Raw genomic sequence first — 17,060 nt, 5'->3', positions numbered from 1 at the left:
AGCTAATCGATGCGGATGGGACAATAAAGCATAGTTGTTTATGCGCATAAGCTTATTCACAGCTTAGTAATTAATGGCACTAGTTAGGGCAAAACTAGGTCCCAATCAGGCTAGTGCCATCCACACCCACAAGCGGAGAACGGGATTTTCTCATGGCGGATAGCGAGCCGAAGTCTTTTTCTCTCGTCCTTGCACCGATATTCAGCGCAGAGCCACACCATAAGAGTTATTCTTTTGGAAGACTGTCACCATCATGTCTAAGATCACAGTCGGTATGCATCAGAATTTAACCTGCGACTTTTGTGAAGCAGCAACTAATATGTCGCCTGGTTACAGCCGGAGTGCGCGAGAACATCGAGCAGCTGCTCAACTACTCTCAGAATGAGAAGAAGAGAAACTTCCTCGAGACCGTCGAGCTTCAGATCGGTCTGAAGAACTACGACCCCCAGCGTGACAAGCGTTTCTCTGGCACCATCAGGCTGCCCACCGTTCCCCGCCCCAACATGACCATCTGGTACGTCAACTTGGCCGACCGACCCATCCTTCGATGAAAATGTCTTCATCCGCATAATCGGGAGAAGGATGAGGTAGCACATAGACCTGGGAATAAGGTTGCTGACGGTGATTGTCTGCAGTGTTCTTGGTGACCAGCACGATCTCGACCGTGCCAAGCACCACGGCATCGATGCCATGTCCGCTGATGACCTGAAGAAGCTCAACAAGAACAAGAAGCTCATCAAGAAGCTTGCTCGCAAGTACGATGCCTTCCTTGCTTCCGACACCCTCATCAAGCAGATTCCTCGTCTCCTGGGTCCCGGTCTGTCCAAGGGTATGTATTCTCGGTTCCCGCAGCACGCACGGCGCGCGGCATTGCCTCTCAGCAAATGCTAACTCGACGCAGCTGGTAAATTCCCTACCCCCGTCTCTCACAACGAGGACATGGCCAACAAGGTCACTGAGATCAAGTCCACCATCAAGTTCCAGCTTAAGAAGGTTCTCTGCCTCGGTGTTGCCGTTGGCAACGTCGGCATGACCCAGGATGAGCTCGTCGCCAACGTCATGCTGGCCATCAACTACCTCGTCTCCCTGCTGAAGAAGGGCTGGCAGAACGTTGGCAGCCTTGTCCTCAAGGCTACCATGTCTCCCCCCAAGCGTCTCTACTAGATTCTCTGCGCAATTAGCTTTGTGTCAGAGATTTTTAGGCGCTCAGGTGTGGGATTGTATATGCCATAGATAGGAAATGTGATGTCCACGACTGGTACCTAATTTTTATTTTTTTTATTCCGTAGTGGGTGCTGCGATATCGCACATGTTACAGTCTTCATCTATTCTAGGATATACGCCGGCCGTATAGAGTACATGAATAATGCCGTCCAAAGATAATATACAAGTGGATAAAGTAGGGTAAATAGTTACTGCATCCCGGGCATAAGATCCGTCTTGTCAAGGATCATCCCTCTCATACCGATGAACTCACGCAGGCTGTCCCACTCTTCTCCCTCCTCCTCGCCCCTCATGTAGATATCCTTGAATCCCCAAGCGACGGCAACCCTATCCAGTGCGGCGCGCTCCTCCTCTCGCAGCCAGCGATGCCGTAACGGAACTCCAGACTGCCAAACAACCCTTTCCATCTGGTCGTTAGCCGATGTGATAGCCAAAAGGCCGATCGACGATGTACCTCCGACATAGGCGAGGGCGGCTGCGAAGGCAATGCCAGTCGCTGTGCTGGGATCCATGGTGTTTTGCAAGTTAGAGGCCCAGGAAGCGATGGCATAACACGCCGCTGGCGTGGCTGCAAGACCACCTAGTGGCACAGCAGCTTTCTTGAAGAGCTTTGCACGGTGGAAAGCTGGGGCGCAAAAGGTGTTATCGATGATGGCGAGGACGAGTGGGAGGTTACGCTGTTCGATGGCGATGTCCAGCGCCTTGTTGGCAAGTTCGGTGGGAATGGCGCTGTTGACGCTCTTGGGATTTGCCTTGTGGTATTTAACAGGCGAACTGTTCTCCTCCGGAACTGGCTTGTGGGCGTACAGGTAGAATATCTCGGGGAAATGGTCGGCCTTCTTCAAAAGGGTCTGGATCTTGGTATAGCTTGCCATCGCTTCTGGCGAAATGAAGACCTTTTCCTCCTTGAGAAGTCCTGTAGCGATCTGCGACAGCGACTCGGCTAGGCGGGGTTGCGCGTCGCGGATTGATTTGAAGTGCTTTTTTGATGCGGTCTTTTCCTCCAGATCTAGTAACGAGGAAATTGCACTTCCCTCTTCCCCAGCGGAAGGAGACTTCTCGACTTTGTCTTGCTCGCGACTCACGAGAGCCTCTGCTATTTGTTCACATTTTTGTAGAATCTTCACAACTGACTCATTGGAGGGCACGGAGTCGAGCTTGAGAAGTTCGGCAGACTCATGGGACACTTGTCGCAAGGACGTCTCTGGGTCGAAAGAGGAAGGTTTGTCCGAGGAGGTCGACGTCAATCGGCTAGGTGTAAACCTGTTAGAGATCCATGGACTTCTTGAATCCTTCTTTGGCCGCAATTGTCTAGATTGAGCGCGGGAAGCGGTTGTCGTCGTGAATGAATAGTATCGCGCAAACGGGGCCTGACGGGCAATTGGCCTTGTGGAGAGTTGACAAAATTGACAGACTAGAGCCTGTGACCTAGAAGTCTTCTGGCCCCTAATGTTCAAGCCCTTCATGGTGGGAGTGGGAGACTTCGGGGGTTCGAGAGTGAGTCTGCGCTGTCTTTTGAGGAGTTGGTAGACCTGACCAGAAAAAGCGGAGATGGTCAGCACACTGGAGTAGCACCGCCACTACTTCATCTCCGTCCTCCAACTAACTTAGCTGCCTGACGTACTATCTTTCTCCAAAGGCAGCCATCGCCAAAGATTGACAATTGTCAGATGATCTTTAGCCTTACGGGGGATTGAATCCTTCGTATTTTCATTCCATTTCTACACATCATAACCCGGACTCGATTGTCATTATCTTTTCGTTTACTGCTCCTCGAACCAAGATGCCTCCTCCTCCTCCACCACCTCCGCCGCCGCCTGGAGGGATGGGAGGCCCTCCTCCCCCTCCTCCTCCACCAGGGGGCATGGGCGGACCTCCCCCTCCCCCTCCCCCGTCTGGGAGTCTTCCAAGTCAGCCGGCGAAGGGCAAAGTCAAAGATAGGGTCAGTAGGAAACCGGTTCCTTGTCTTTCCAAGATCCGCAGCTAATGTCCTGGTAGAGCGCGCTTCTTTCGGATATCGCCAAAGGCGCTAGACTGAAGAAGACCGTAACAAATGACAGATCGGCACCCTTGGTTGCGGGAGGAGTTAAATCAGCTGCACCTCCTGTTCCTGGCATGCCGAAACCCCCAAGTGGCCTGGCACCACCTGTTCCCTCAGCCAACCGAGTACGAAGCAGTAGCGAAAGCGGCGGCGGTGGAGATAGCGGTACATCCACTGCTCCTCAACTGGGAGGACTCTTCGCAGGAGGGATGCCCAAATTGCGCAGTCGGGGCGGGGTTGACACAGGAGCCAACCGTGACTCGCCTTATATGTCAGACTCGGAGGCTTCGCGAGCTCCACGGCCTCCTGTCGCTTCTGCTCCAAGGCCTCCAGGTGCTCGTCCACCACTACCACCGTCTTCTACAGAATCGCCGTCTGCCCCTCCGCTCAACCCGCTAGTTGCCAATTTGCGCAAACCTCCGCCGAGAMCAGCCTCAAGGCCTTCCTCAACCGTCTCATCCTCTACATCAATCAAAACCACCCCGGATGCCCCACCTCCACGCGCACCTCCTCCTTTACCTGGTTCTACGAAACTGCCACCTCCTCCGTTGACGTTGAGGAAGCCGTCCTCGCCAGCTCCTCCACCTCCACCCCCTGCCCCTTCGAGCCCAGCTGCACCTCCTCCTCCTCCGCCGGCATCTTCAGCACCCCGACCGCCTCCTCCCGCACCTGCACGATCGACCCCTCCACCTCCACCTCCGGCAGCAGCAGGCTCATCACCACATACAAATGGGGCAGTGGCTGCTTCTATTGCGGTGCAAGCTGCCAGGAACGCTCTCGGACATGGTAACCATGCGCCATCCGCACCTCCTCCACCTCCTCCAGCAGCATCTGCCCCATCAGCGCCTCCACCACCACCCCCGCCATCGGCTCCTCCAACGGCACCAGCATTACACCCCAGTCATCCGCCACCTCCAGCACAACCTCCAACACCGCCGCCTGGCCAACCTGTGACCCGTTCGACCTTGGATCCGGGTGCTTATACCCTAACCAATGGCGGCTCGTCGCCCGGCCATCAGAACACGGGCTCGCACGGAATAATGCGAGTGGAAGACAATCGGTTCAAATTTCAGAGCGACGGGCTGCTTCCCAAGCCACGACCGTTTGTGGGAGGTCCCCGGCGGTACCGTGCTGGGCGAGGTAGCAGTGTACCATTAGACTTGAGTGCGCTGAGCGGCTAATCGGACGGCTTGCTGATATTGTTTTCGAGAAATAAATGGATGCTCTGTGTTACTGCGCTGCTTCTGATCATATGTGAGATACCGATAGTCCGCCGGTCAGTACGCACGCGGCTGTTAGTTCGTGTACATGATATCCCGGTCGGATACATTTTTACTTTCTTAGTACATTATACTCTTTCAATCTGTAGGCACTATGCATCTCCTGTTTTGTAGATTTAGTTTGAGATGTAAGGTAGGCCAAGCTCCACACACGTGACTAGATACAGTCGGCGGAGCGGTGATACATTAAGCATCGGATCTCAATGCGAAAGGCGGAATTGGGTGTTGTGCTTGTTCAGAACTAACCACGGGCGAATTTTTTTTTTCTTGCACATCCATTCTGCAAGTACAACGCCATCATTCGAATTGTCAGCGGTCGATTGAACTTAAGCGGGTCACGTCCGATCATCCAAGCTCATCCGATTTGTCCAGATCACTCTGCTATCAAAGGCGGACGAGGAAGCCTCCAATTCCGAATCCAGCTATTGTCGACTTTTACTGTTGAGATAGAACTTGGCTGTCAATCCCAATTCCGAGGAGCACCGAGGTACCAGCCCAGTCAGCGGACGGCTCGGAACTTTTTATACTTGAACCACCTTAGCCCGTCATTGAGCGGCCTCGCAGCTCCCCATCATGTCTCTGCACTCCTACATCAATAGTAAGTCGCCTTCTTCTATGCGGTAACTGAACTATGCGACGCAGGTATGGCAGTATGGTGGCTAACAACTATGGTAATGCTTAGAAAAGGTCCTCATTCTCACTGTCGACGGCCGCACCTTACTAGGGACACTCTTGTCCACGGATCAGTTGACGAATCTCGTCCTGTTGGACACAGTTGAGAGAATTATCCGAACGCCGGATGACCCCGAACCGAGCTCGCAGATCGAACACGGACTCTACTTGATTCGAGGCGACAATGTGGTTCTATGCGGCGAAGTCGACGAGGCGATTGACAATGATATCGACTGGTCGAAGGTGAAAGGCGAGGTTGTCAAGGGAACGAAAAACGCATGAAAGACAATGGCTCTCAATTATACACGGTTGGCAGCTCTTGCCATGCGTGCAAGACTTCATGGCGTCGTTCCGAGGCTGTGACCGAAACTACGACTTGGTGTTGAAACGTCAAGCATCCGCATGGCTTCATGAAGGCATGCTTCTTTCCTGGCATGCTGAATACGTGTGGTATGCCTCGGCTGCGACTGTGCTGCATATTGGAAGAATGATCTATTGCGATGGTACACGAATACGACTCACTATAGAAGGACGGCACCATCACGATTGACCGGTCTAGGAGCCGAGAGCATGATGGCGGTCTTATCTGATGCTTGTACGTCTTGGAGGAACGCGAGAAGCGATGGAGAAAGCAAATCTAGTTGGAAGATACCCTTTATTCAGCAAGACGGTTGTCATAATTCTTTACTTTGGACTTGAAACTCGAGCGACTAAGAGATGTTCATGAAGTCGAGGCGACACTAGTCTCATCTTGTGCTATGTACTCGGTAAAGCTCTCCGAACAAGAACTAGCACCCTTATGCACACAAGATTCTCGTCTCAGGCTCGTATACTGTATAATCTTCTCTAGAGCTTCTCTATAAGCGATTCCAGAGCTTTTCCCTCCTCCTCTATACACAGTAATCAGCATATTACCCAGATAGGCTAGCGTCGCCTCACTAACTTAATGTGGAATTTCCATCAATTTTGTTGAGCTGCAACTTGCAAGAAAACAAAACTGAGCGAGACAAGATTTGATCATTATAATAGCCTCCTTTGAGCTTTGATCATACCTTGAGTGCTATCCCCAGAGTGTCAAATATTGAGTTGCGAGCTCTATGATCCGTATCTGTTTAGCCAAAAAAGATAAACCTTGACCCACTCCTTGGCTAGTCGTGCCGCGTGCGTAAGCGCTGGATATCCCTTGGGTAACGCCGATAGCGGTGACTGACCCTGGTCGTATCTCCAATGCTCATTGTTTGAGTTGACGTTGGCTCTTCTTGTTTGATACTTGTCCAATTGTCCTATCAGACTTGGTATCACCTTGTCTAGGCTTTGTTTCTGAGATATCCCCCTTCCAACTCCACATTCCAGAGAAGCGTATTGTTATCGGGTTCAGTTACGAGAGATCTGATATTGTCCTACAGGAGAGGGACCATTGCATAATAATTGACTTTGGATTGAACTGAGATCATTCTGAAGGTATATATTTCTCTCCATTTTCCAATATGCAATACCTCTTACTGACAAGTATTTGTGTTTACAACAGCAGATTGACCCGACATTGAATCAAGCCATTGCATTTGTGTCTCGTCCCTCTGGAATTGCATTGATGCTGGCCCACCGATCGACCCACTCATCGCACCTATAATCCTCTGTGTGACGTTGCTCATAGGAAACATCTACCGTTGATGACCACCTTCCCAGGTACACTGTGAACCATGGTCAACCAGACGAGGAAGCGCTCCGGTACACATGCCTCGACTTATACTCCAGACACTCGCCATCATGCAGTGGACATTGAGAAGCAGCCGTATCGCACGCATTATACCCACCATGACCATCGCAGTTCGATAGAGTCAGACAGCGGCGACGACTCCCTCACCTCTTCCTTTGCCAGTTCGCGTCGGCCAATGTTGAATAGTGCCGCCTCGGCGCGGCGCTCTCGAACGCCGGTTGGTTACTATCGTGTCCCGAATCGGATAATGCGATACGTGTGCCTCGCGCTGTTCTCCGCACTAGTCTTGTTCATCCTCACCCTTTTCCGCTTCACCGTCACCTCGAACGCGACGCAAGTCGCCCTCGAACTGCCAAAGGTGGCGCCCAAACCGGCGCAATGGGAGAGCTTCCCTTTTCTGAAGCGGTATCATGGTGGTATTCGAACATTGACCCCGCGCAATGAGTCCGTACCCGAATATCCAAGTGACGGAATGGAGGAGATGGCCATGGGCTCGGACAATCAAAAGGGTCGGGCCAACATTGAAACCAGAGATCAGGAAGCGTTGATGTCGAGCTTGGTCTTCCATCCATACCCAGATTACGCATCAGATGAGTACGTGAAGAAGTATGGTGAGAAGCGCGAATGCTTCCTCGATGAGCAGGAGACTATTCGCATTCCCCAGGTGCAGCATTACCCTGGAGTACCCCGTGGGTTTCCGGATGCAGTAATGGGTTCAAATAAGATGCTAGGTATCAAGGATGATGTTTGCTTCGAACGGTTTGGCCGCCTTGGTCCTTACGGTTTTGGATACGGTGTTAGGAAAGGCGGTATCGGTACAGGCTTGGAGGGACACCGTGAAGGCGCAGAACGTGTGTGGGACGATTTGCCTCCCGTAGACTTTCGTCACGTCGACTGGGCTGCTGCTCAGAACAGGTGCGTGGCCCTCAATAGCCACCGCTTCAAAGACCTCCCTCAGCCGCGGCTGAATCGCTTTCTCTCCTTGCCCGTGGGAGTTCCAAAGTCCTCTGCTCCATCCCAGGAAAAGGATGAAGCGTCCCAGTCGAAAGCGGATCGTCTACCTCGAACAGCAGTGGTAATTCGGACATGGCACGATTTTCACTTCACGCCTGATGACATTCTGTACTTGCGCTCGCTGATTTCGGAGCTCTCCTTGTTGTCTGGAGGAGAGTATACCATTCATTTCTTAGTGCATGTCAAAGACGGAAACTTGCAAATCTGGTCGGACGACGAGACCTACGAGCGCGTGCTCAACGATGCTCTTCCCGAGGAATTCCGCGGTATGGGTACTCTTTGGTCAGAACAGCAGATGGCTCTCATCTATCCTGGGTTGGAAGAGACATGGATGCGTGGATTGCCTGTTCACGGTGTTTACCGCAGCACGTTCATGCCAATGCAGTATTTTGCCTACCAACATCCGGAGTACGACTTCTATTGGAACTGGGAGATGGACGTGCGATACACAGGCCACTGGTACCATTTATTCGACAAAGTGGGCAGCTGGGCGCGGGAACAGCCGCGCAAATTACTGTGGGAGAGAAATGCTCGCTTTTATGTTCCCTCCGTCCATGGATCCTGGGAGGATTTCCGACATACAGTCCGTGTACAGACCGAGAGCGGTACCAACAGCCCGAACAATGTATGGAGCGCGGCCGCCAAACATGGCTCCGACCCGTCCTCTGGAGACAGATCGGCTCTCCATCGTCAAGGGGACAAGCCGATCTGGGGACCCGAACGCCCCGACGAGCGGGACATTCTCGAGGTGGATGGTGAAGGCATCCCCGAGACTACGATGGAGAAGGATCAGAACGAATGGGGTGTAGGCGAGGAGGCAGACCTTATTGTCTTCAACCCTCTGTATGACCCGGAGGGCACGACCTGGCTTCTTCGCGATGATGTGACCGGGTACAATAAGGAGAACGGTATGCCTCCTCGACGGACAGCCATTATTACTGCCTCTCGACTGTCGCGCAAGTTGCTTCTCACTATGCACAAAGAGACAAGTCTGAAAAGACATACCATGTTCTCTGAGATGTGGCCTGCCACCACAGCGTTGCATCACGGCTTCAAGGCTGTTTACGTGCCGCATTCTGTGTACATCGACCGTCGCTGGCCGACGAAGTACCTCGAATCCGTTTTCAACGCCGGCCGGAACGGCGCATCTGGTGGTGCTCGGACTTCTGTGTTCGGTGACCGGGAGCATAACTTCCGCGGGACTACCTGGTTCTACTCGGCCGGCTTCTCACCGAATCTCTGGCGGCGGTGGCTCGGCTACAAGGTCGACAATGACGGCGGCGAGCAGGAAGAATTGGCTGGAGAGGGAAGAATGTGTCTTCCACCTATGCTCTTTCATCCAATCAAGGATGTGCAAATGATCATTGACGATGGTGCGAACGATATGTTTTGAGATTCTTAGGCTAGAGAGTACATCTTTCTGTGATTCAGCGATTCAGCTTGTTTGCTCTCCTGCTCTGTACATGTTTGTTTGCCCATGGCGAAAAGATAGGCGCCCGGCGAAGAGATCTACTTGCCTTTGTGTCACTGTTCAGAGGGCCCTTGTCCTGGTGAGACGATCTCCATCATGCCTAGAAGATATAATGTTATAATGAGTGTCGTTTGGATGTTGGTTTGGTTTGTCTTCCCTGTCTCTATATGTTTTGAATATTCTACCATTCTTAGGATGACCTCAATTCCTGTCTTATGTGCAGCTTGCCTTTCATCCTTGCGGACATTGCACTGTTTCCTCCTTCACAGCTTGGCAAGGACTATATCCTGTGACACAAGACCCGCCTCAATGGCTTTGATCTGCAGCGCAAGGAACTTGGAATAGATCCGGCACAGGGCCAAGTTTCCGCCCATGAACCAGAATCCGGGATGGCCACTTGGTCGCCACATCTGTCCGTCTATCATCAGTATCGTTGCTCAACAGTCCAAAAAGAATCAACCTACCGCATTGATCTCACCCTCCTCATCCAAGTCCCAGACGTCCCTACACCTGTCTGCGACTCGATCGCCCAATACCTTGCGCACAGTTGTTCGCATGTTATCGTATCCCGTCGCCAGCACAACGATTTCTGCGTCTAGTGCGCTCCCGTCTTTCAGGAGCAGGCCACGGTCATTGAAACCGGCTATCCCCTCTGGACTCCTCTTGATCTTGACCTTGCCGTCAGCAATGAGCTGGCTGCAGCCGACGTCAATGTAATAGCCTCCACCACGGGTCATGTACGCGCGGGATATACCAGCCCCATCAACGCCAAAGTCGAGCTCGAAGCCGGCGGCCTTGAGGCCGTCTAGGATATCCTTTTCGGCTTCGTAGGCGCGTTTCGTGAAGTGCACGTCTAGAGCGAACTTTACCGGGTACGGGAGGGATTCGGAGATGATGTCTGCTTCTTCTGTGGGTGGTCTGGGTACGTTAGTCCCTTCATGGTCAATTGCAGTGTTGAGAGAGACGACGTACCCGTTCTCCTCGTGCAGCCCTTCGTGCTGCATCAATACCCCTTTGGCCGCTGTGATGACATACGTCCCGCTGCGCTGCAGCATGGTCACGTCCGCTCCGTTCTCGTAGAAGTTCTGCGCGATGTCATGGCCGCTGTTTCCGGTCCCCACAACAACCACCTTCTTTCCCTTCACGTCATAGTCGGATGCATCGTGGTGCTGGCTACCGTGATACACCGTCCCCTTGAACTGCGTCTGGCCCGGGAAAGTGGGGATCTTGGGCTCCCCCGAGTGACCGGTGCACCAGACGATGTGCCGGGGATGGAGGACTCGCTCCGAACCGGTATCACCGCGGGCGACGGTGACCGTCCACCGGGCCTTGGCGTCATCGTAGACGGCCGACTTGACGCTTGCCTTGAGCCATACGTTCAGCTCCATGATGCTGGCGTAGGCTTCGAACCAATCTGCGAGTTTGTCTTTGGGGGTGAACTGGGGCCAATTCCGAGGGAAGGGGAGGTAGGCCATGTGTGTGAACTCTACCGGGTCGTGCGTCACAAGGGTCTTGGGCAGTCAGCATAGGTACGGAGTTACGGAATCGATATCAAGAAGTGAACATGGACGCACTCTGTACCGCTTCCGCCAGTTGTCACCGATTCTCTCGTTGCGGTCGACTATGAGGCATGAGATCCCGAGTGATTGCAACCGAGCGGCCATGTTGAGACCAGCTTGTCCTACGGCATGTCAGCACGCTTGATTGACAGTGATATTACGCAGTAAGTACCAGCACCAACCAGGAGCGCTGTAGGCTCCTTGTTTTTGAATTCAAGCTGCCTCTGGCGTCTCTCCAGCCAGTTTCCGTTACCTCGACTCCCCGGCATCGACTCGATAGTCCCTCAGGCCTTCGTAGACCCAGAGGTTCCTCAAAGCCCTTCAACTCCTGCAAACTCGTATAGAGCGAGTACGCCTTCCACACACCGGCCTCGTCCTGCGTCAGACGCAGCACGCCCGTGCCGCGTCCCACCCGACTCTCGAAGAAGAACATCGATGAGATCCACCGTAACCCCTCAACCGGCTTCTCGATCTTAGGCTGGAACCTGCCCTCGTGCTGGAGACGGAAGGCCGTGAGACAGGCCCGTGGCTGGTTACGACTGATGCACTGCTCGATCTCGGAGACGGTGTGGATGGTGTGAAAGTCCCAGTCTAGAGCTAGCATGTCGCGCCACCAGGAGTCTTTGTGAAAGAGCTCTGAAAGCTTGACCTGGGAGACTGGCGATGTGCCCAGTTGGATCTCCAGGTTCGCGAGCCATTGCTGGGCGATGTCGCGGGGGCTTAGTGCCCCGATTGTTAGGGGGGTTACGGGGAGTTGTATCACGTAGTGGTTTTGGGCGAGAGTCATTGTAGTGATGATGTGGTTCGATGCCAGTCAGTACAATGACCTAGCGACATTCTAAATAAATAATCTGTCCGCGGGGCCGGACACCGTCCGATGCCTCGTCTGGAACAAAACAGAAGCATGGCTGCTGCGCCTGACTTGGAGCGAGCACACGGCGAGAAATCCGACGGTACGGATGTACGAGAACAAGGCTTAGAACGTTGCGGGGCAACTTTTTCTACCGATAGGATATCGATATGCTACAGGAGATGCGGGGACGATGATCGGTCGCTCTTATATTCAATTCTGCCTGCTGATCAGGATTCCCGGGCTAAAGCACCCCGATGAGGCGAACTGGTGTCTGGAGTTGCCGAGACCTTCTACTTCCTCATTATCAATCACTTAATGACTTACTGGCTCTTCGTTCTCCATTTATTCCAAGTCTGATACATGCGACTGATTGATTGTCCCCGAGCTTCCTTGACGTTGGTAGATGTTACCGGCGGAAGGACCCAATCCAAGCAGATACGTAGCATCTGGAATGGATGGAAGCAACGGGGTTTGACCGACGAGATGAGGAGCAATACCTCTCTGCTGACTCGGATAATAGGTGTGCAGAGGTATGCTTCAATGGACGATGACGATTAAAGGCGCTGTTACCAAGCCACATTCTTCGCGTGTCTTTCGGAAGTACAATCGCATAACCGCGTCTTTCATTCCAATGCAACTCGCATTGATCTCACCAACCAGCAATAACCAGAGCATTGCATTTTAGAAACCTACGGTAGCAGTGAGACATACTGCAGTGGAAAATAAACCTGTGATGTCAGGAGTGAAGAGGCATGCATTGCCGTGACACAACGCGTGCATTCCGCATGGACAGGGCGTTCCGGCCAATGAATCTATGAATTGCAATCAGGAGCAGAAGGCAGGGTAAAAATGTTGCTAGTATTCGATACCTTTCGACTATCGAGCGGTGACTCTTTGTTTCTTGAGTTCTGCGGACATCTAGATGCATCCAGGCTCCTTGACTCCTTCCAAGGGTTGGATATAAACGCAGTCGCCTCCTCCCGTCGCCCTTGTAGGAGAGGGACCAGGGATAACCCTGAAATTAATATTATTCAATCAGAAAATCTGATTGCTTGTGAGACGACAACATGCAGTCCATACTCCTTGCAACGCTTGTCCTTCTGAGACTCAGCCTCTCATCAACTGCTCTCGCCGTCTCTCCAAACGGCACCTTTGCCCCCGTCGTGACGAATGACCGCGCCGACGTTCTGTACGAGGCCACCCTCCCACATAGGCAGGACACCACCCTCCGCGGCTGGATCACTCTCTTCGCCCCCCGAGAGGGCGACGGCGTCAAAGTCCACGCCGACTTCTGGGGTATCCCCGACAATGAAGCCCTAGGTACGTAGTGCCTTCCTAGTTCCTTGCATTGACTGACGCAACCTGCGCAGCATACTCTATCCACGAGGACCCCGTCCCCGCCGACGGCGACTGCTACAAAACCGGTAACTCCTTCGACCCGTACCGACGGGGGAACAAGACCGTCTGCAACATGACGAGCCCGCAGGCTTGCCAGATCGGCGACCTGAGCGGGAAACACGGGCCCATCGTCACAGCAGATCATCAGGGATTTGAAGCGCAGTACAATGACCTCTACCTGTCGACGGAGCCGGGAGAGCCTGCCTATTTCGGGAATCGGTCGATTGTCGTGCATCGCATGTCGGATCATGCGAGGTTAAGCTGTGCGAATTTTGTGCTGGTGGCTCGACCTGGACTACTGCCGGTTGCTGTGAAGAACTGAAAGTGTGACTTGGCGAGATTGCCTTTGTTCAAGATGGTGTCGGGATTTCATGAAGGGTGTTCTCAAGTTGTCGAAAATTGACTCTGGTTGATGGATGATACGGTAGCTGCTACGAAGTGAATGACACGTTGATTTTTGCTTGCAGCGTGCCTCTGGCCACATACACAACCGTTTTGCTTGGCGTAGAAGAAGTGGACGTGCAGGTAAGCCTTGATCATGCATCTCCCTTTCAAACCTGTCCTGGTTGTAGAAAGTGAGATCCTCGGCCATAGACAGTTCGCCCATTTCGGAAGTGTCATGTACTGTCCGAACGAAACGCCAGAGTTTCTTGTATCAAATTTCTGAAGGGACTGGATCAAGTAGGCTGTCCATCTAGATTTTCCAGTCTACTTTGGATAGCGCTTTGCTCTTCTTGTCCCTCCACTTCCTGGTATTCCTGTAACACGATCCTGCGCATTACACGCCGCGGAGCACGGCGACCCGTGAAGAGCTCAAATTGCGCGAATCCCTGCTCTGGGAGAACATCAAGTCCATCAAGGGCAACCCAGCCTCGATGGGAGATGGCGCGCATTTGCTTCATGAGCGGGGTATTGAGAGGTTTGTAGGCCAGCTGCATGATATTAGTCTTCGTCTCTTAAAGCGATGCTAGATCAGTTCACTTACCTCCACTACTACGCCTCCCGTAGGGCTCCCAAGCCATTGAGAAGGTAGTTGAAAGTTGGGAGCTGGCACTCCTCCAATACTATGAGCAGGTATGCAGCTGCAAATGACGGTCGGTGGCTTGTAATCGGCAGGCCAGTTATCCTGCAAAGTCTGCAGGACGTGGACTTTCGAGCGAGAATTCGGGCCTCCCCATCCGTGCGCCAAAAGATTCTGTCGGTTGTAGTGATGAGCCAGCTTCTCAGCATTGGCCATGGTACGATTGTAGACGAAGATGTTTTGCACCCCAAGGTGGATCATTGAGTACACTGCCGCCCGAGCCATACCGCCGGCTCCGATAACCAAGCCTGTGGACGAAGGACGGATTGCATTGGCGGGGGATAGACCTCTTCGAAAGCAATTTCCTATCCCAATCCAATCGGTGTTATCTCCGTGCAAAGCCTTTGTTGGGCCGGCCCGGCTCTTCTCAAGATAAAGAGAAGACTCAATAGCGGTGTCAACGCCATCAGGGAACTTCCGGATCGGTATCAGTGTGTTCACAGCTCCGATAGCCCGAGCATGCGGTGACATGGAGTCGAGAAGAGGAATGACTTCTGTCTTGTAGGGCAGACTGACACTTGTCCCGCCGAAATAGGGGTTCTCGACCAATTCATTCAAACCTCGCAGGGAAGGCGACTGATAAATCGTATATTTATGCGGTATCCCACATACCTTGAAGGCTGCATTGTGCATCGCAGGTGACAGACTATATGTGACGTTCGCGCCAAAAACAAAGAACTGCATCGGATCCAGAGCGAACGAGGCGTAGAGCGCTCCTTGCGCCTCACGCAAGGTGAGACAGGGTAAGGACTTGGACTGCATCTCTGGTAACAGTGGCGGAGGTGCCACGGATGTGAGAATGGGATTGAAGCAGCTCGACATTCTGCCCAGAGGGGTGGTATTGAACGCTATCACGGGTAGCTGCCACGGAAGACCTCTGACATGGTGACGAAATCTTTCAACAGCAAAATTATCCTCGATTGTCGTTGCCGGCTGCGTCAATCGAACCATATCGCATCCTAGTCGCCTGGCTCGTTCGTACATTGCCAGTGGTTCCGCATCCTCCCAACCTCTTGGGCAAGGCTGGGACCATGCAAAATGCCCAATCACTTTGCTCGTCCCCTTGCAAGCAATAATCTGCGATAGAATATCATCGCTATAGGAGAGATCAACCGTCAAGTACTCAGGAGCTAGTCGTAACCCGTGTTTGCTGAGATTCAGGTATGCATCGTCCGAGCGGCGTAAGGGCCCGTTGTGTTGCACAGGAGAACCTATAGGGCTCAAACTACTTTCGACATGGTATATCAGGGGAATGACTATGTTTCGGCGGATAGTCGCCACAGCTTGACTTATTCTGTCCGCCAGGGCCGAGTCAATGCCCTGGTCGTCGGAACAACCTTCCGTTATATCCACCTTGAGCTCAAACGCATCGGCGGTGGATTCCAGGTCCTCGATGTCTAATTCGCGCTCAAACAAGGATGATATTGGCACAGTCACAGCGTAGGTGAGCATACGAGACTCAACCGGCTGCATCGATAGTGGGAACGACGCTTGCTGACCACTCAGGATGGTACTGTCCCCGGTTGCAAAGGCAACAAATTTCAAGAAATCGCGCTGCAACCGCTTGAGAGTCAAGAAGGGGGTGGAGACTTGAGATCGCTGATCGAGTTCCAATTCCAACGGCGAGTGGTTATGGTTGTCTTTCCCTGCGTAGTCCGCGAAACCCTTCTCGGAGACATTGAAAAACTCCAGGTTCGAACAAGCCCGATATACCGGGCCAGAAAGCTCCAGAAACCGGCGGACTTTGACCGTATCCCAGGCTTTCAAATACGACTGAATACTTTCGGGATCTCGAATAATGTGAATGACAGGATGAGTCTTTGCATATTCTCGCAGCAATCGCTGCCCGCTGCGCTCCATGGATCCCGGTCCGCACGCGATGACGCACCCTTCTTTGTGTTCTGCAAGCATTGACTCCATCACTCGGGCCTCCTGCTGACGATACTCGGTGAGATCATATTCCTTCTTGAATGCAGCACGGGAACGACCCGTCACCTGCTGGAAGTATTGATCCGCATCAATCATTCGCTTTCCTGAGGTCGCGGCGAGAATGACGGCGAGACTGGACTTTCCAGTACCACGGATACCGATCAATACAATCGACGCATTAGGAGAGAAAATCCTCTGTGTTTCAGGAGGACTTTCGAGGCGTGTTGGGGATGCGCGATTCGAGTCCAAAGTGCGCGGAGAGTTTGAGTACCAGTTATATTCGCCATACACATCCGACTGTTCCTGCCTCGGGAAAGACTCGGGCCTAGGAAGAGCAGCATCATGTTCAGATGCGAGGATTGATGGTTGGATCGAGTCTAAGGCGATGCGACTGCCACGGGTAGAAAGGTGTCTATTTGATGCCTCAAGCCCTTCAACCTCATCCAACTTGCGCTTTGCCGGCCTCGCTAGGATCGACATGTCGTTTGGGAGAAGTCTTGGATTTGAAGATCATGAGCATTCGGAGACTCTGAAGCTGCACATATTAAAAGAAGCTGCGTGTGAGGGATGACTCAATGTGAGCGGTCAGGACGAAAGGCCAATGTAGCCATCAGTAAGCCAAAAACGCCAATCAAACTCGACCATATGATATCCCTCATGGATCCAAGAGAAGTGAATCGGCCACACAGAATAATGCAAGCTGCGGGGGATAGCAGGACAGCGTCAGACTGTCCTCATTTCTTCGTGGCCCAAGGGGAAGACCCCTTCGCGCCTGGTGGCCTGAGGCACTGCGGACAAACACTCTGCCGCGCATCAGGTAC

The 17,060-nt window shown here is 52.8% G+C and overlaps 8 protein-coding genes across 8 annotated transcripts; 5 read left to right on the top strand and 3 right to left on the bottom strand.

Annotated features, from left to right (window-relative positions):
- Window positions 1-253: 253 nt before the first annotated feature.
- Window positions 254-1,164, top strand: Aspvir_008526 (60S ribosomal protein uL1; the record flags this gene model as incomplete). The annotated part of the gene is made up of 4 exons (XM_043271694.1): window positions 254-272; window positions 337-514; window positions 636-829; window positions 902-1,164. The coding sequence occupies 4 exons, from the start codon at window positions 254-256 to the stop codon at window positions 1,162-1,164; spliced, it is 654 nt and encodes a 217-aa protein (XP_043127629.1).
- A 248-nt stretch (window positions 1,165-1,412) lies between these two features.
- On the bottom strand, window positions 1,413-2,690 carry Aspvir_008525 (uncharacterized protein; the record flags this gene model as incomplete). The annotated part of the gene is made up of 1 exon (XM_043271693.1): window positions 1,413-2,690. The coding sequence occupies one exon, from the start codon at window positions 2,688-2,690 to the stop codon at window positions 1,413-1,415; it is 1,278 nt and encodes a 425-aa protein (XP_043127628.1).
- A 317-nt stretch (window positions 2,691-3,007) lies between these two features.
- Aspvir_008524 (putative proline-rich, actin-associated protein Vrp1) lies at window positions 3,008-4,446 on the top strand (the record flags this gene model as incomplete). Its single annotated transcript, XM_043271692.1, has 2 exons — window positions 3,008-3,166; window positions 3,223-4,446. The coding sequence occupies 2 exons, from the start codon at window positions 3,008-3,010 to the stop codon at window positions 4,444-4,446; spliced, it is 1,383 nt and encodes a 460-aa protein (XP_043127627.1).
- Window positions 4,447-5,118: 672 nt separating this feature from the next.
- Window positions 5,119-5,499, top strand: Aspvir_008523 (U6 snRNA-associated Sm-like protein LSm8; the record flags this gene model as incomplete). Its single annotated transcript, XM_043271691.1, has 2 exons — window positions 5,119-5,143; window positions 5,228-5,499. 2 exons carry the CDS (start codon window positions 5,119-5,121, stop codon window positions 5,497-5,499), a joined length of 297 nt encoding a protein of 98 aa, XP_043127626.1.
- A 1,418-nt stretch (window positions 5,500-6,917) lies between these two features.
- On the top strand, window positions 6,918-9,341 carry Aspvir_008522 (DUF3405 domain-containing protein; the record flags this gene model as incomplete). The annotated part of the gene is made up of 1 exon (XM_043271690.1): window positions 6,918-9,341. One exon carries the CDS (start codon window positions 6,918-6,920, stop codon window positions 9,339-9,341), a length of 2,424 nt encoding a protein of 807 aa, XP_043127625.1.
- Window positions 9,342-9,682: 341 nt separating this feature from the next.
- Aspvir_008521 (putative flavin-binding monooxygenase) lies at window positions 9,683-11,765 on the bottom strand (the record flags this gene model as incomplete). Its single annotated transcript, XM_043271689.1, has 6 exons — window positions 9,683-9,829; window positions 9,884-10,337; window positions 10,392-10,930; window positions 10,994-11,100; window positions 11,151-11,178; window positions 11,232-11,765. The coding sequence occupies 6 exons, from the start codon at window positions 11,763-11,765 to the stop codon at window positions 9,683-9,685; spliced, it is 1,809 nt and encodes a 602-aa protein (XP_043127624.1).
- Window positions 11,766-12,898: 1,133 nt separating this feature from the next.
- Window positions 12,899-13,551, top strand: Aspvir_008520 (putative cytosolic Cu/Zn superoxide dismutase; the record flags this gene model as incomplete). Its single annotated transcript, XM_043271688.1, has 2 exons — window positions 12,899-13,151; window positions 13,202-13,551. 2 exons carry the CDS (start codon window positions 12,899-12,901, stop codon window positions 13,549-13,551), a joined length of 603 nt encoding a protein of 200 aa, XP_043127623.1.
- A 355-nt stretch (window positions 13,552-13,906) lies between these two features.
- Aspvir_008519 (putative quinate pathway repressor protein QutR) lies at window positions 13,907-16,719 on the bottom strand (the record flags this gene model as incomplete). The annotated part of the gene is made up of 2 exons (XM_043271687.1): window positions 13,907-14,161; window positions 14,215-16,719. The coding sequence occupies 2 exons, from the start codon at window positions 16,717-16,719 to the stop codon at window positions 13,907-13,909; spliced, it is 2,760 nt and encodes a 919-aa protein (XP_043127622.1).
- Window positions 16,720-17,060: the final 341 nt, after the last annotated feature.

This window comes from Aspergillus viridinutans, assembly GCF_018404265.1.
Source record: "Aspergillus viridinutans IFM 47045 DNA, scaffold_7, whole genome shotgun sequence".
NCBI classification, from domain to species: domain Eukaryota; kingdom Fungi; phylum Ascomycota; class Eurotiomycetes; order Eurotiales; family Aspergillaceae; genus Aspergillus; species Aspergillus viridinutans.
The sequence above is the reverse complement of the archived record's forward strand: the minus strand, read 5'-3'. Positions and strand labels throughout refer to the sequence as shown.